The following is a 14,467-nucleotide window of genomic DNA, read 5'->3' on the forward strand; positions in this document are numbered from 1 at the left end:
AAAGAGACATAGATTAGAATCACAGGAAGTTTGAAAATGAAGTAATTGGGCATGAGAATTAAGAGAATGTGAAGATTCCTGGTTAATGAGCCATCAAACTTATTACTATACATTCACATATTTAAGCAGCTGAGTGAGGAGAATTCGTTATTATATAATATTTCCTTTAACTGTTTAACACACAACATACAAAGAATATACTTTCAAATGCTGTTACAGAATAGTTTGGCAAATTTGAAAAATGCATTGTTTAGTTGTAAATAATGTATGTCAAATTCCTTATATAGAAAAGATCTGTTAAACAAATTCTGCCTCTTTGTACCAGATGACCTGATACCATATATGTATATAGATAGTCCTCCCTTAGCAATCATAATTGGGACCGACAACTTAAGCGAACTGGCCACTAAATGAAACTGTGACTTTGCTTATAATCTTACCTCAGGTTTCCTTTGCTTTATAGCAAGGATTGGTTATAAATTTATTTTCTGGCACTGTCATGACTGCAAACAATCACTAAATGAGATTTTTCCTAAACGAGGGACTTCCTATAATGACACAGAGGAGCCCCTCAGTTTCTAGGGATGCAGAATTCTAATAAATGGAGCAAGTTACCATTGAAAATAAACAGTGGAATGTAGACTATCTCTTGTATCCCAGGTTACCATCCTATAATATTGATATGTTGTTTTTAGAACCAAGCTTTTAAATAATTGTATGGATCTGCTATTTTGGTTTACTCAATATTGACTTTATTTGCAGGGTACAGTTAAATAATAGCTAAATAGATACTTTTCTATCACGGCATTAGTGCATGTCAATGTGCCTACTAATATCTTTCTCAGCAACTGTCTGGCTTCCTGACCTTCCTCATATTTTTCTCTTTTTTACTAGGCACCTGGTCTGCTGCAAAGCAAAGTACCAGCTTCTAAAACCATGTTTAATTACAAAAATATCTCTGGAAGTCCACAGATGTATGGGCTAGTTTCTATAGCTCAGTGCCTTACAAAGAAGGAAGGAAGAAAAATATGGAAAAGAAAGTAAGAAACCAGGTTTGCTATTTGATAAACCAGTATTTTGTGACTGGTGTTGCTTAACAGAGCAGTTATTTTGAGAACCAGAAAATCCTCCTCATGATAGCCATTTTGAGGCAGCGCTTGCAGGATGTTCCCCCACTATTCCCAGTGGGGCCATTGAACCCAAAAGTTTGCCTATTCTTAGTCCAGATGTGATTAGTTGTTATTTATTAAGTTTAAATTATTATGAATCAGTAAAAAACTCTGAACATAGCAGTCCCTCTTTCATTTTTTTAACAAATACCACCCAATAATTCTACTGAAGAATTATTGGGTCTGTCATGTGCACTTCTATAACTGTCTGGTTTGGCTCTGCAACCAATCAAGACAAACTTCAATGGATAATTAGAACTGCAAAAAAAAAACAATTGCTACCAATCTGCCTTCCATTGAGGACTTGTATAGTGCATGACCAGAAAGAGGGCTATGGAAATATCTACAGACCCCTTACATCCTGGACATAAACTGTTTCAACTTCTACTCTCAAAACAACACTATAGAGCACTGCACGTCAGAACAACTAGACACAAGGACAGTTTTCTCCCCCATGCCATCACTCTGCTAAACAACAAATTCCCACAACATTCTCAAACTATCTAGAAAGACAGTATTACCACATTTTTCCCTATTCCCTATCTCCTTATCTTATGACTATAAATTTGTTGCTTGTATCTTATGATTTATATTGCTTACTAGGTATCCTAGTATGATTTATGTTGATTGCTTATTTAGTATCCATGACTATCACTAAGTGTTGTATCTAATGTATTATGATCAATGTATTCTTACGACGACTATGGTAATGATCTATCACTATTTTTGTATGTACACTGAGAACTTATGCACCGGAGAAAAATTCCTTGTGTGTCTAATCACATTTGGCCAATAAAGAATTCTGTTCTGTTCTGTTCTGTTCTGTTCTAATGGAATGTATAGATGACCTTGGGGAAAGAGTTGAAGAGATGCTGCTAGGAAACAATCAATGGCTTAATAGGCAGAGAAAAAAACTTAGGAAGGACTCATCCTAATGGATAAAGCAGTTAAAAGTGGCAGCAAGAAGTTTCTGCCTTCAGACTTGCAAGATTCTGTTAATGTAGCCTTACAATAAAGTGGAATTCGTTCATCTACTCCTACTTTTTTGTTTTATTTGCCTGGGGGGGCTGGCGGAAGTAGATTGGGCTGGAAGTGATAGTTTGGTGGAAGGGCGACCTGAACTGCAGCTTCCATTTCTCATCATCCAACATTTCAAATGATATGTTACGTTGATATATAGGCATGGATAAATGCTAGGTATTTTACCTAGTTCCTTTACAAGTTGTATGGGAACAAGTTCAAATATTTCTTATTTTACTAAATGACCCCAGTATTTGAGTTTATTGTCTATTTTTCCAATGGCAATGATTTTTCTAAATTTAAAAATACAATAAGCTGCCCAGAGTTAACTTGGGGTAAGGTGGCCTATAAATTTTATAAATAAATAAATAAATAAATAAATGAATGAATAAATAAATGTACAAGATGTGACATCTATTTTTTTTCTGTTTCTCAAAAAGTATAGTTTACAAACTGTCTAATTTATACTGTGTCTACAAGTGTTCACCAGCCTAAAATGAATATTTGTTTATACAGAGTCAAATGTGAAAAAATGTAAAAAGAAATGTGTTTTACCTTGAAGCAACTTGTTAAAGCAGCCATATGTTAATGCAACTCATTAAAGCAGCTATTTTTTCTCAGTCTGGCTTTAGAGTGATGCTGTCTGCATTCCTTTGTTCTCTAAAATACGTGTTCCAAATAATGTTCAACTTCAAAGCATGTTCAACCTTAGCCCTGTTTAATGTAGTAAATTATTCTTTGTCTCTCCCCAATCCCAAAAACAGATATACTGTATCTTAAATAAACGTTAATTAAACTTATTTGTTTGCCCACGTAGAGGAGCCTGCATTGGTAGTGCAATAATATTAAAATAAAATAAAGTTTTCCATAAGCACATCTAGACTATACAGTGTAAGAGATTTATTTTTGTACTCTTTGCTCTTTTTTCAGCAACACTACCAAATGTCAGCACCTGTAAGTGGAAAAGTGATGAAAGCAATGCACTGGGAAAACATTCCCAACATTTTGCTTTGTAAAAATATATATTTAGATGGCTTCTAAGAAGCAATTACTCTATTTTATTTTTATTCTAAAAAGAGGCAGAGAAGATCATTGTTTAAGGAATCTACATTTCAAGTATCCAAAAGAAAAGCAGCAGCAGCTGACAGTTGCATATAGTTTTACAGTCTAAGTAAAGCCAACCTGCAAAGAGTTTTTTAAAAAAAAATAGATTAAGTGTTTTACAAGCTATTGCTTGCCTACGCTGGCCAGCTGAAGGCTTTAAATAATTTAATCCTTAGAGCAACTGCCAGCCCCAACTGGAATACTGAAAGAAGGACTGAATGCAGTTAGGATCCAAACAGGTGCTGCTTCACAATGGTTCTTTAATCTAGACACTGATAGGATTCTTATGACAGTCTTTTCCAGCTCGGTGCCTTCCTTTAACTCTCATAATTCCCATCCAGGGTCCATGAAACAAATGAAAAGGAAAATACAACTGATGCATTCTCAAATCAGCTAGGAAGAAATCCAAATCCCAGATTAGTAAGGCACCAGGCTAGAAACTAGGAGACTGTGAGTTCTAGTCCCACTTTAGCCATGAAAGCTGACCAGGTGACTGGGCCAATCACTCTCAGTCCAAGTCATCTCATGGGGTTGTTATTGTGGGATAAAAGGAGGAGGAAGGAGTGTTGAGTCTGTTTACCCCCTTGATTTATTTACAAAAATAATAAAGGCAGATTTTTTAAAAAACCTTTTTAAAATGTGTGCATTTGAGCATGAAAAAATCGCTCCCATAATCTAATACTATTCTTTCCATCTTCCCTCTGTTATTCCCCTTCTCTTTTTTTCTGTCTACATACTGTTGTCAAATTTCTTACTAACTGCCTGGATTAGAAGTGGGTAATCCCAAGAACAACTGATCACTGATTAGTAGGTTTATTATGAAGTAGGTTAAAGCAGCAACAAAAAAAGTCTAATGCCAATTCTATTTTCAAATGAGAAAAAAGAAAGAAAGAAAGAAAGAAAGAAAAAGAAAGAAAGAAAGAAAGAAAGAAAGAAAGAGAAAGAAAGACTTTGTTTATAAATGAAAAGAGACTTGTCTTTTTTTGACAAGATTAATTTGCTTGTATCTGGAGACTGTTTACAAATAACTACTAGCCTCGTCAATGTGACAACCAGCTTTTATAACCATGCTTCTATAATTTGAAGACAGCCTCTTATTTTCCTTCTGGGCAACTCCTCCCTACTGAAACAACCAATGTTATTTTTTTTATAAAGAGCTTTTGATCAGCAAAGAATTTTTTTTAGGATTGGCACTAACTTCTCAAAAATGGTGAATATCCTCTAGGGACCAAACTGACCACAAAAATTTGGAATGCTTATAAAACTTCTCACAAGCTCACACAGTACTGAGTTAACTAAGCAATTTTTTTCTCATTTAATTTTCATTTCTCTTAATGTAGAGAGTAGAGAAGATAACACTGACAGATAATCAGAAACACTTACTGAGGGAAAAATGGCCTGTTTTTAAGGTCTTCAGTAAGATAAGATTCTGAAGCAGCTGAGGCAGATACCCCCCTAATTCACTGAAATATAAGGAGGATGGGGTACAACATAATCAGATCAGTTCTATTATTATACCCAATTTCAATAAAAGTAGTTTTAGCCTTCACGTGAGGTTGCTTTCCTGATCTAGTCTGCCTAGTGGGACTAACATTTACCTTGGTAAATCACAGAATAAAGAGATTGATGTTTTATATTGTTAGTAATAATATTTTCAATGTCTTTGCTCTGATCACTATTCTGCACTAGGAAATCTTTGTCTTGATTCCTAGTCTCTTCCCTTAAACACTGCCATCTGATGTATGCCTTCTCCATGAAAACCCCTACTCTATGGAGCACTCTGCCCCGATCTTCAGCAGGCATCCACCCTATTAGGTTTCCATAAGGCTTTGAAGATCTGGCTTTCCCCCCCAAGTACTGGGAGAAGACCAACACTTTAGAACGGGGTCTCCAACCTTGGCAACTTTAAGACTTGTGGACTTCAACTCCCAGAGTCCCTCAGCCAGCAAAGCTGGCTGAGAAACTCTGGGAGTTGAAGTCCACAAGTCTTAAAGTTGCCAAAGTTGGAGACCCCTGCTTTAGAACTTTGATTTGGCACCAGTTTTTTCTTGTCTTAATTGGTTTGGTTTTATAGTTTTAATGTGATTTTACATGTTTTTAGGTCTTTGGGAGCTACCCAGAGTTGGTTGAAAGATGGGTAGCTACAAAAATGTTTTAAATCAAATAAATAAATCCCGCCTTTCATAACTGACAGCCCTAGGGGCCAGAAAGGAATCCATGCTCAGTAACAGCAGAACCCATATGTCTGGGCTTAGATGGATGACCCTCAAGGAGCCTTCTCCCTTCCCTTTCTTCTGGAACAGGGAAAACTGTACCCACAGCCACAGTTATATGTCCTTTTTTGCTTAGGGGAAAAAGTGTTGCAGCTCTGCCATAACAGCCGTCAACTAGACATGCTGGTATACTTAAAATGACTTATTTCATCCACCCAAACCACTTTGGGTGATTTTTCAAAACAGCAGATGTCAGATCTAAGTTTTTTTTTTTTCACGGCAACATTTGTCACTGTGCCAAGCCTTCAGACCACCAACCATCTGTTCCATCCTCTCTTGTACCCAAAGAGACTTTTGGATACAGTTTCCTTGGGCTTTAAACAGAAGTGCCCTATATCAAAGACTTGAATGCCATTCTGTGAAAGTTGATTTCTTCTCTAAAATGGGTCTTTTTATTCATTCTTGTGAGGCTCTCTTCTTTCTCCCAAAACAGCTTTTTAAAAAAAATTCTGACAGAGGCCGACAGTTCATAGCATATTTTGGGGAAGCTCAGTTTCAACTGTGGGATGTAAACCTCCATCTATCATCTGCTTACTTTCCACAATCAGACAGGGAAACAAAGAGGAGAAATGTCACCATAAAGCAATTCTTTCATTGCTAAATAAGCTACCGGCAAGACACATAACCTGGTTTCTGACTATGACTGAATTTGCTTATAATAAGTTCATGTCTCAAGTCAGGTGTCATCATTTCAGGCTATCATCACCTTCACTCATGCCTGCTGCCAAATGCTTTTTAGCTTTTCCCTGTTCCATGGACCCCCAGATATTCCAAGATATTACATAGTCCTTCCTCAAGGATCAATAACAGGATTGTACCATGGCCTCCTACAAACACACTGCTGATGGTGCTCATAGTATTGGAGTTCATGTATGGCTCTCTACCAGATTTCTCCACTTTGTAGAACTGAATGCTAATGTTTTTGGACCACTTTGTTATGTGGGAATAGAGAGGCTTATAGTGTGTTTCAATTGTCAAATGTCACCATATGACCCTTCTAATTATTTATTAATTCGAAGGATAGGAGAAGCAGCCTAGAATCCTAATTTCCACTGCAGCAGGTTGAGAGCTGATCTACGGAATAAGCATATGGAGACCTGTAATTTATTGCCAAGCCTGTACGTGAATTCTGACACAATTGTACTCTCACTTTATTTTTACAAATAACAAAGATTTTCAAATACACTATCTTGCAAAATTGGCAAAATAATATGGAAGGCAATTAAAGCTTGATCTGTGCTAGGGCTTAGTTCCAGACTCTTTAGTTAACAACACAACTATATATTAGAATTTATTGAACACCACAGTCCATGTACAGAGTAGACTTTTTTTTATCACTGAGGCTTAAATCCTAACTCTAATCCTTTTAGCTCCTTGAATGAACATTAATTGGAAATACCTGGACAATTCCAATAAGCTCTGAATTTTTCTCTCTGACATGGTGCTCTTGTATTTTCTTTTTATACAGTTAGTTTCCCTAAACATCCTCTCTGAATAGACATGTAACATCGTGTTTTACTTTAGATTACTGATAAAACTTCAATATTTTTTCTAATCTGATCCTTTGGTCTTTCATTATTGACAGCAACCTGATCCAATTCATAGAAGAAAAGCCTCAATCCCGTTTCCCCAGGTATGGAAAAGTGAGAAATCAATTTCAACTGCTGGAAAATGCTATTATCTAATAATAGCCACACTTATACTTGCTATTCTTTCTAAGACCATGGTTTATTCTGGTGGGGACTAACTGCCTATGATATTTTGGTCTATCCACAAAGGTGGCCTGTTGATCTATTGTACTATAAACAACTCCTTTATTTCTATTAAAACTCAGGAATTTTCTGCTTAATAAATATTTTAGACTGTCCAGCTTCTGCTTTACCAGTCCTGGCAACTACAACTACATAGTTAATAAGCTTCATCAATAGAAATATTTTATATCCAGTAATCCACCAATCTGTTTTCCAATTGACATGAGATAAGAGGAGAAAGTCTATTGCATTTGATAGCAATGAGGGGCATAAGATATGACCAAGGCTCTCACACTGCACTAGACCAATTTAGTACAATATGTTTCGTCATAAAGCTGTAGCTCTGCCAATTGCATAATTTGCCTATCTCAGACTTCAGCAATTGAATGAATATGACTTTGGAAATGAATGACCTACTATAGAAAAGCAAGGTCAGTAGCAAGATAACATATAATAATACACACTTGTAGGCATTAATCCCATTCTGGGGCTATTGGGAACGAGTTCTATTTAGTATGAGGTTGGCCTCATTTTTCCAATAGGTGCTTCATGTTACACATTTCATAATCTTTGCTAAAAGCCATGTCTTCTGGCTTTATCATTTGGAAAGCATTCTCTAAGCACTCACAAAAAATGTGAGCTCTCACAGATCTAGGTGCTGTAGGAATGAATTATTAGAGTACAAAGTGTAACCTGGAAAGAATCCAAGATTGGTGATGTAGTTTCGCAGGCTTGTTTACAAAAACCAAGGCTCAGGTTTGAGGATTCTGAACAGAGACATAAAAGTTATTTGAGTACTGCATTTGAAACCCAAAGAATGTGGGCCATTTTTGGCAGCAGGAAACAAGTAGGCCAGAGGCACCAGCACTGGCAAGTATACTGAACAGGAAAGGACATATATTTAAAAATAAATAGTTTTCATTGCTATTTTTTTTTACGGTTAGGAAGGAAAAAGAGATTGGGACAAGAAAACACATAAATTGAAACCAAACATTTTCCACTGGGAAATAAGTCCCTGGATGGTATATTAAAATAGCTTTTCTTTGAAAAAGCCATCATTGCCAGGATGATAGTAATTTGTTTATTTATTAATCATATTTGTAGAGCGCTACAATCCCAAAGAACTCTCAGTGGTTCATAAGATTAAATCTTGTGATGAAGTTGGCATGTTCCAGATACCTACTCTCAAATGGTATCAACTGGAACTGTGTCTTCCCTGTTGGCATACTTGCTGTATGAAATCCATCCCTTAGGTCTCATTAGATTCCCAGATAGAATAAATGTGACTCATGTAAGTTAGGTAGTCATTCTGCAGCGTGAGGAAGAATGTTTACCTTAAGAACAAGCTTCTTCCCTCCCCTTGCCTCTCCAATCAAACAAGTAAAAACAAGCAGATTTACTTGAGTTTTCCTTGTTCTAGCAATTCCACAAAGATCAGTCTAATCATCACTTTTAGTGGAAGCAATTCCTTCACTTTTCTGCCCCACAACCATCTCAGTGGGGCCTATTCCAGCACTGCTAACACATATCTCCCATCTACAAGGTAATCATGTTAAACATTAAAACCTGAGCTCATTTTTTTTCTAAAAAGCCTTTGGAACAGCCCCTTAGTGCTAGACCCTAACTAGACTTAAGATGGTGTTATCGAAAGTAATTACATATTTTTCCATTTACTCCTCCTTCTATTTCCCCCCTCCTTTTTATCAGCTTTCCTTGTGTCTAATTTTAGACTGCACACTCTTGAATAAGGACCTCTATCAAGCCTGTTATTTGTAAAACACAGCATACAGATGAAGAGTAAAGTACATAGTTGGTGCTTGAACGCCAAACTTCTTACCTTGGTGCTTCTACAATCTCACCTCAGCACCACTATTTCGTTGAAATGGGACAACCCTGATCTTCAGTTATATTAACTGCCATTTTGGAAAACCAATTAACACAAAACAATATTATAATGCCTGCAAGGAATGAATCTGCTGAGATACTGTTATACCCAAACAAAAACAAATTAGTTTAGATCAGGAGTCTCCAACCTTGGTCCCTTTAAGACTTGTGGACTTCAACTCCCAGAGTCCCTCAGTCAGCAAAGCTGGCTGAGAAACTCTGGGAGTTGAAGTCCACAAGTCTTAAAGGGACCAAGTTTGGAGACCCCTGGTTTAGATCACAAACAAAATCTAAGCATATATCCTTCCCCCAAATATATCCCTATAACTACCAGGAGCCAAGATTAACTCTAAGGTGTCTTTCTTACCAATAGTGTAAATACCCAACTCATAACTTATAACTTGTTGCTGGCAATCCTTATGATTTATATTGATATATTGATCATCAATTGTGTTGTAAATGTTGTACCTTGATGAACGTATCTTTTCTTTTATGTACACTGAGAGCATATGCACCAAGACAAATTCCTTGTGTGTCCAATCACACTTGGCCAATAAAATTCTATTCTATTCTAAAATAAAACCATAGTTCTTGCCTGAGTGTCTGAAACAAATGTGCACAATATATGAAGCTGAAAAATCTATGAAAATGGCTTGCTAGAAAAGCACTGCTATCACCTGGGAGGCAGCAGTTGAAGGTCAAAGTAATACCTTCAACAGCATTTTTTAACTTGAAAGTTATTGCTGAAGAGGCTACAGTATTAAGATTTCCCTTCCTGATCTATTGTAAGTCATACTTACCTATCCAATGTGTTCTTCATATTGCAAATATGTATTTTATTTTTGCTCATAAGACCATCAAAAAAGAGAAGAGAGAAATTAAACGTAAAAGTAGCTCTGCTGCCCATCATTTTTTGCAATTTGCTTCAAATTACCTTTAGACATGTTAGACTATTAGATAATCAAGCCAACTACTTTTTAGCCTAGTATGTTTTGCAGGCCCAACCAGTATGATTTGTTCATCTTCCAATGAGTGTATGAAGTTTTGTGTTAAAGAAAGAAAAAATTCAAAATTGCATGTAATGGGCACACAGGCTCAAATAAACTTTTTCATACTTACCAAGCACACAGGTATAGTATATTATGGTATTTCCCATAGTCATTATTTTTGTCTCTGTGTGTGTATGTTTCTTTGAAGTAGAAGAAAGATGTGGACAAATAAGGCTTCCAGAGTTTGCAGTTCCTTCCAAAGTTGCTACTTAGACAAATCTTCCATGTACAGCACACTGAATCCCTCATATTAGTTGCCTATTAAGCTACTCACTAAACTTGTAGCTTCTCAATCCAGCATCTTATTAATCTTTTTCCAGGCTCGTTATAAAATTAGCAAAGACATATTTTTGAATTAGTCTTCCAACTTGAGTGTTAACTCCAGTGACTCATTTGAAAATACTATAAGTAGGACAAAAGGAATCTTAGGCACTTCACCGTAAATAGTAATTTTAGAGGAGGTTACAAAGAATAACCTCCTGTCTCATTTCAGCAGCAAAGAAAGACACCCTGTGTACATATTCAGATTTAAAAATAAAAAGGCACAAGACTCCAGCCAGAGTGACTGGGATGTCCATTTTCATCATTCAAGGGAGACCAATTATGTTTCATACTATATCTCAGCAATCAGGACTGAGAGACATCTGATTATACTTCTAGTCTATGACCAAGCTTGTGGGGTATATATTCCCCCCTATATATATATATATATATATATATATATATATATATATATATATACACACACATACATACATACATACATACATACATACATACCCCAAATATACAGTGTGTGTGTGTGTGTGTGTGTGTGTGTATATATATGATGTTGAAATGAATCAGTCTGCTCATACCTTTCAAGATAAATCATCTTACGAGTCAAGATCAATTCTTGTTATTTTCTTGGCAACTATATGGAAGTGGCGTGCCACTGCTTTGTTCCAGGATATTTTTTCAGTTTCTCAATCTGATAGTTTATGTCCTGGTCTCTCCTCTACATATTAATCAGGATCTACATTTCTTGGCTTTCAAATCAGCCAAAGCCACTTAAGTGAGGATACATGCCATGACAAAGGAACATTATATCTTTGAATGTATAATAAGAGTGGGCAAACTTGCTAGCCCACAGCTGCCATGCTTTGTTTCCCCTGACTTCAAAAGCCTTCTGGAAGGCACATTGGCTGAGCTACTGCCAATAGCAATCTATTTTTCCCTTGGTATCTACAGGGTCAAGAGGGAAAAACAGAAAAAAGCTGATAGAAAGGGATAGAAAAAGATGACTCTGTTCCTTGGGTAGCAACCCCACTCCTTTACTATAGGTTTTTACTAGAAAAATTGTCTCAATTAAAGCCAACTCAAAATGCAGAAAACATACACAAATGCGATACCATAAAGTGTGCGGAATCCATGGTACTCAGTAGGTTGGACATTAAAGTTGTGCAAAACATTACAAGTTCAGAATAGATTGCTTTGAATTCAAAATACTTCTGGAATAGACAGAAATCAAAATGACTCTTTTGAACTGTTTTCAGTTATATTTCTAGCCATGGATAATTTGGAGTGGTCAGAAGTTGGAGGAGCATTTTGTGGCAGCTTGGGTTACGTCAATGAGTCATCTTTCCATACAAACATTGGCTCCTTTTAGACTACAAATTTAGAGTACTTTATGGAACACATGCAGACTAAAATTCTTTTCAAGAATGAAAAGAAACTTCTGGAATTACTCAAAGCACTTAAAAGGCCAGGCTTATGGGATTAGATATTTTGGATAATTGCACTCTGTTAATAAAAGTAAGACGACATTTTAAAAACAGACTGGTTTTTGATAAGTAAAGCTCAGATTCAGAGCCAGAGTTTTATATTTTCACAAACATACATACAAGCCTTCTGAAAATAACAAGACACACCCTTCTATATTTCATGGCTCACACCACAATATATAGCATTTCTGAAAAGTTCCTAAATATAAAGATGAATGAAAAAAATTACCTGCTAAGGCTTAAATAGCAGCTGTTTTTTGTACAAATGTAAGTGCGCATCTTTAAGAATCAACTCAAGGCACATTTTGAGTTTCAATAGCTCAAAATATTTTCACATCCGATGGTTGAATCACTTGACTTGGACCAAGGATTAGTAATTAGTATCATTCAGATGTTTTAAATTACAACTCCTATAATTCTTTTCCACTGACTATGAGGTCTGGGTTGGTGGGAGTTGAAGCCAAAACAATTGCAATAAATTGTCTAACACTGCTCTAATTCATGGAGGATATATGACTGAAATATAGTAAACAGCTATCAATACCTGATTTGAAAACTACATCAGCTGTGCCATAAGCAGCAGTACAGATAGCAAGAAGTCTCTGACCAAGTCAAGATTGTCACTGAAGCAACCTTTTCAGCCCAACAAAGGTGACTCTGAAGCCACAAGTACATTACCCCCAAGTATGCTAAATTACAAGGTACATGTATCAACTTTGTTGTTTCTGTTTTGCCCCTCGTCTCCCATACCTTTTCATTTTGAAATGAGGGTTTCTTGTCTGCAATTGTTATGCATGCCTTTACCTTGAAACAAACTCTGAGAAAAAGCAGAATTTGCTGTTGACCAAACTTGCATAGTATTATCTGTGGAAGTGGAGATTATTATTTGTTGTACAAGATAAGTGAAGCATTTGATCACTGACATCTAAAAATTAAGCTACCTATAGTAATTAGATTTTGAGTCCATAGGTTCAGTTGTTACCTAACAACAGGCTTCATAAATGCATGTTGAAGTTAAAAACTGCACATTTTTCAGTGGTGACAAGAATTCAAATTACATATTCCCAGGAGCCCTCTAACAGTTTTTGCACATTTTCTTTTACTATTTACATTTATATAACCACACACTAATATGGGGGCTTATGCTTAGAATCTTTTAAATGCCCAATAATGTCTCTGTCTCAAACTAATATTGACAGGTAGGGACCAAATCCTTGTGTTTAGGAGTGGTATACATAGGGAGGGGGGGAAAGCCCCTAAGTGTTCAAGTTTATTTAAATAAAAATGCAGATTGCACTTTTAGAAAACTAAGAATTGATAGATAAAAGAACTTGATTTCTTCCCATATGCTCCTCTATAGAAGAGAGAAGTATCCTGAATCTGGGTCAATCTGCCATCTAGTGGTACAGCCACTATACAAAGTCTTGACTAAAAAAGTTACACAATGCCCCCAAAGTCCGTAAGAATCTTTTATTATGTTTGAGCAATCCCCAAACTCTTTATCAGTTTCTATAGCATTTGTTTTAATTGACTTTGATACATCAGTTAACATTCTGTTTTTTCTTTCTTTCTTTTTTTTTTTTTAGTAAAAAAGTTTTATTTCCATTTTCCAACAACCTATTCAATATACAGTCTCTTATTCAACATTAGTCATTAACTTTCATTTGTTACTTATTCGGACCTGCCCAGCTACCACTTCCTTCCTTAACAAACCTTTCCTCCTCCCTTCTCTACTTTCTTCTACTTTCTTCATCCTTCCTCTCCTTCGCTTTTCTACATCCTCTCCTCCTTCCCTACTCTTCTCTTCCACCCTTTATAACCCTCTCTCTTTCCCTTTCTTCTTCCTCTCCTTTCCCCTTTTCTATCTCTCTCTTCCTACCTACTTTCTTCCTTCACTCTCCTCTCCTTTCCATTCCTTCTGAAATGGCAGCTGAGCAGCCCGATTTCATTTCAAATTATTTCTATTTCTTAATTACATATCTTCAATCATTCCTTTACATTGATCCTTCATCTCCCCCTCTCCCCCCCTCCCCTCCCCTCCCACCCCGAGACTTCCCAGAACAAAGTACAGGGTATAAGATTAACAATCATAAATTAAAATACAACATAAGTCATAATCCATAGTCACTCCTCTCTCTAAGACCTTAACTCCCCTTCCAGAAACAAAAAAGTACATTCTTCTTCCAGTCCATTATATATCAGTCCATTCCACTCCTAAAATCTTCAGAATCTTCCAATTAAATTAGTATTTCCAGTTCATCAATAAAATACATAGGTTTAATATTCAAACTTCTTCAATTTACACCAAATATATATCAATCCATTCCACTCCTGAAGTCTTCAGAATCTTATAGTTTTAATATCCAATCTTCATCGATCAAGACCAAGACGATATTCCATCTTCCAGTATTCATCAGAAATTCTTTTATAATATACCTTTCTTCCTTAAACAGT

General features: G+C 36.1%; 1 protein-coding gene across 1 annotated transcript in view; it reads left to right on the plus strand.

Annotated features, from left to right (window-relative positions):
- The window catches only part of LOC131187454 (uncharacterized), a 32,362-nt gene extending 23,350 nt beyond the window's left edge, over positions 1-9,012 (plus strand). The window contains exons 3-4 of the mRNA XM_058161744.1: positions 895-1,040; positions 7,152-9,012. Coding sequence (XP_058017727.1) covers positions 895-1,040; positions 7,152-7,251 — 246 coding nt within the window. The 3' untranslated portion in view covers positions 7,252-9,012. The remainder of the gene's footprint in view (positions 1-894; positions 1,041-7,151) is intronic.
- The last annotated feature ends 5,455 nt before the right edge of the window (positions 9,013-14,467 follow it).

This window comes from Ahaetulla prasina, chromosome 1 (genome assembly GCF_028640845.1).
Source record: "Ahaetulla prasina isolate Xishuangbanna chromosome 1, ASM2864084v1, whole genome shotgun sequence".
In the NCBI taxonomy this organism is placed as follows: domain Eukaryota; kingdom Metazoa; phylum Chordata; class Lepidosauria; order Squamata; family Colubridae; genus Ahaetulla; species Ahaetulla prasina.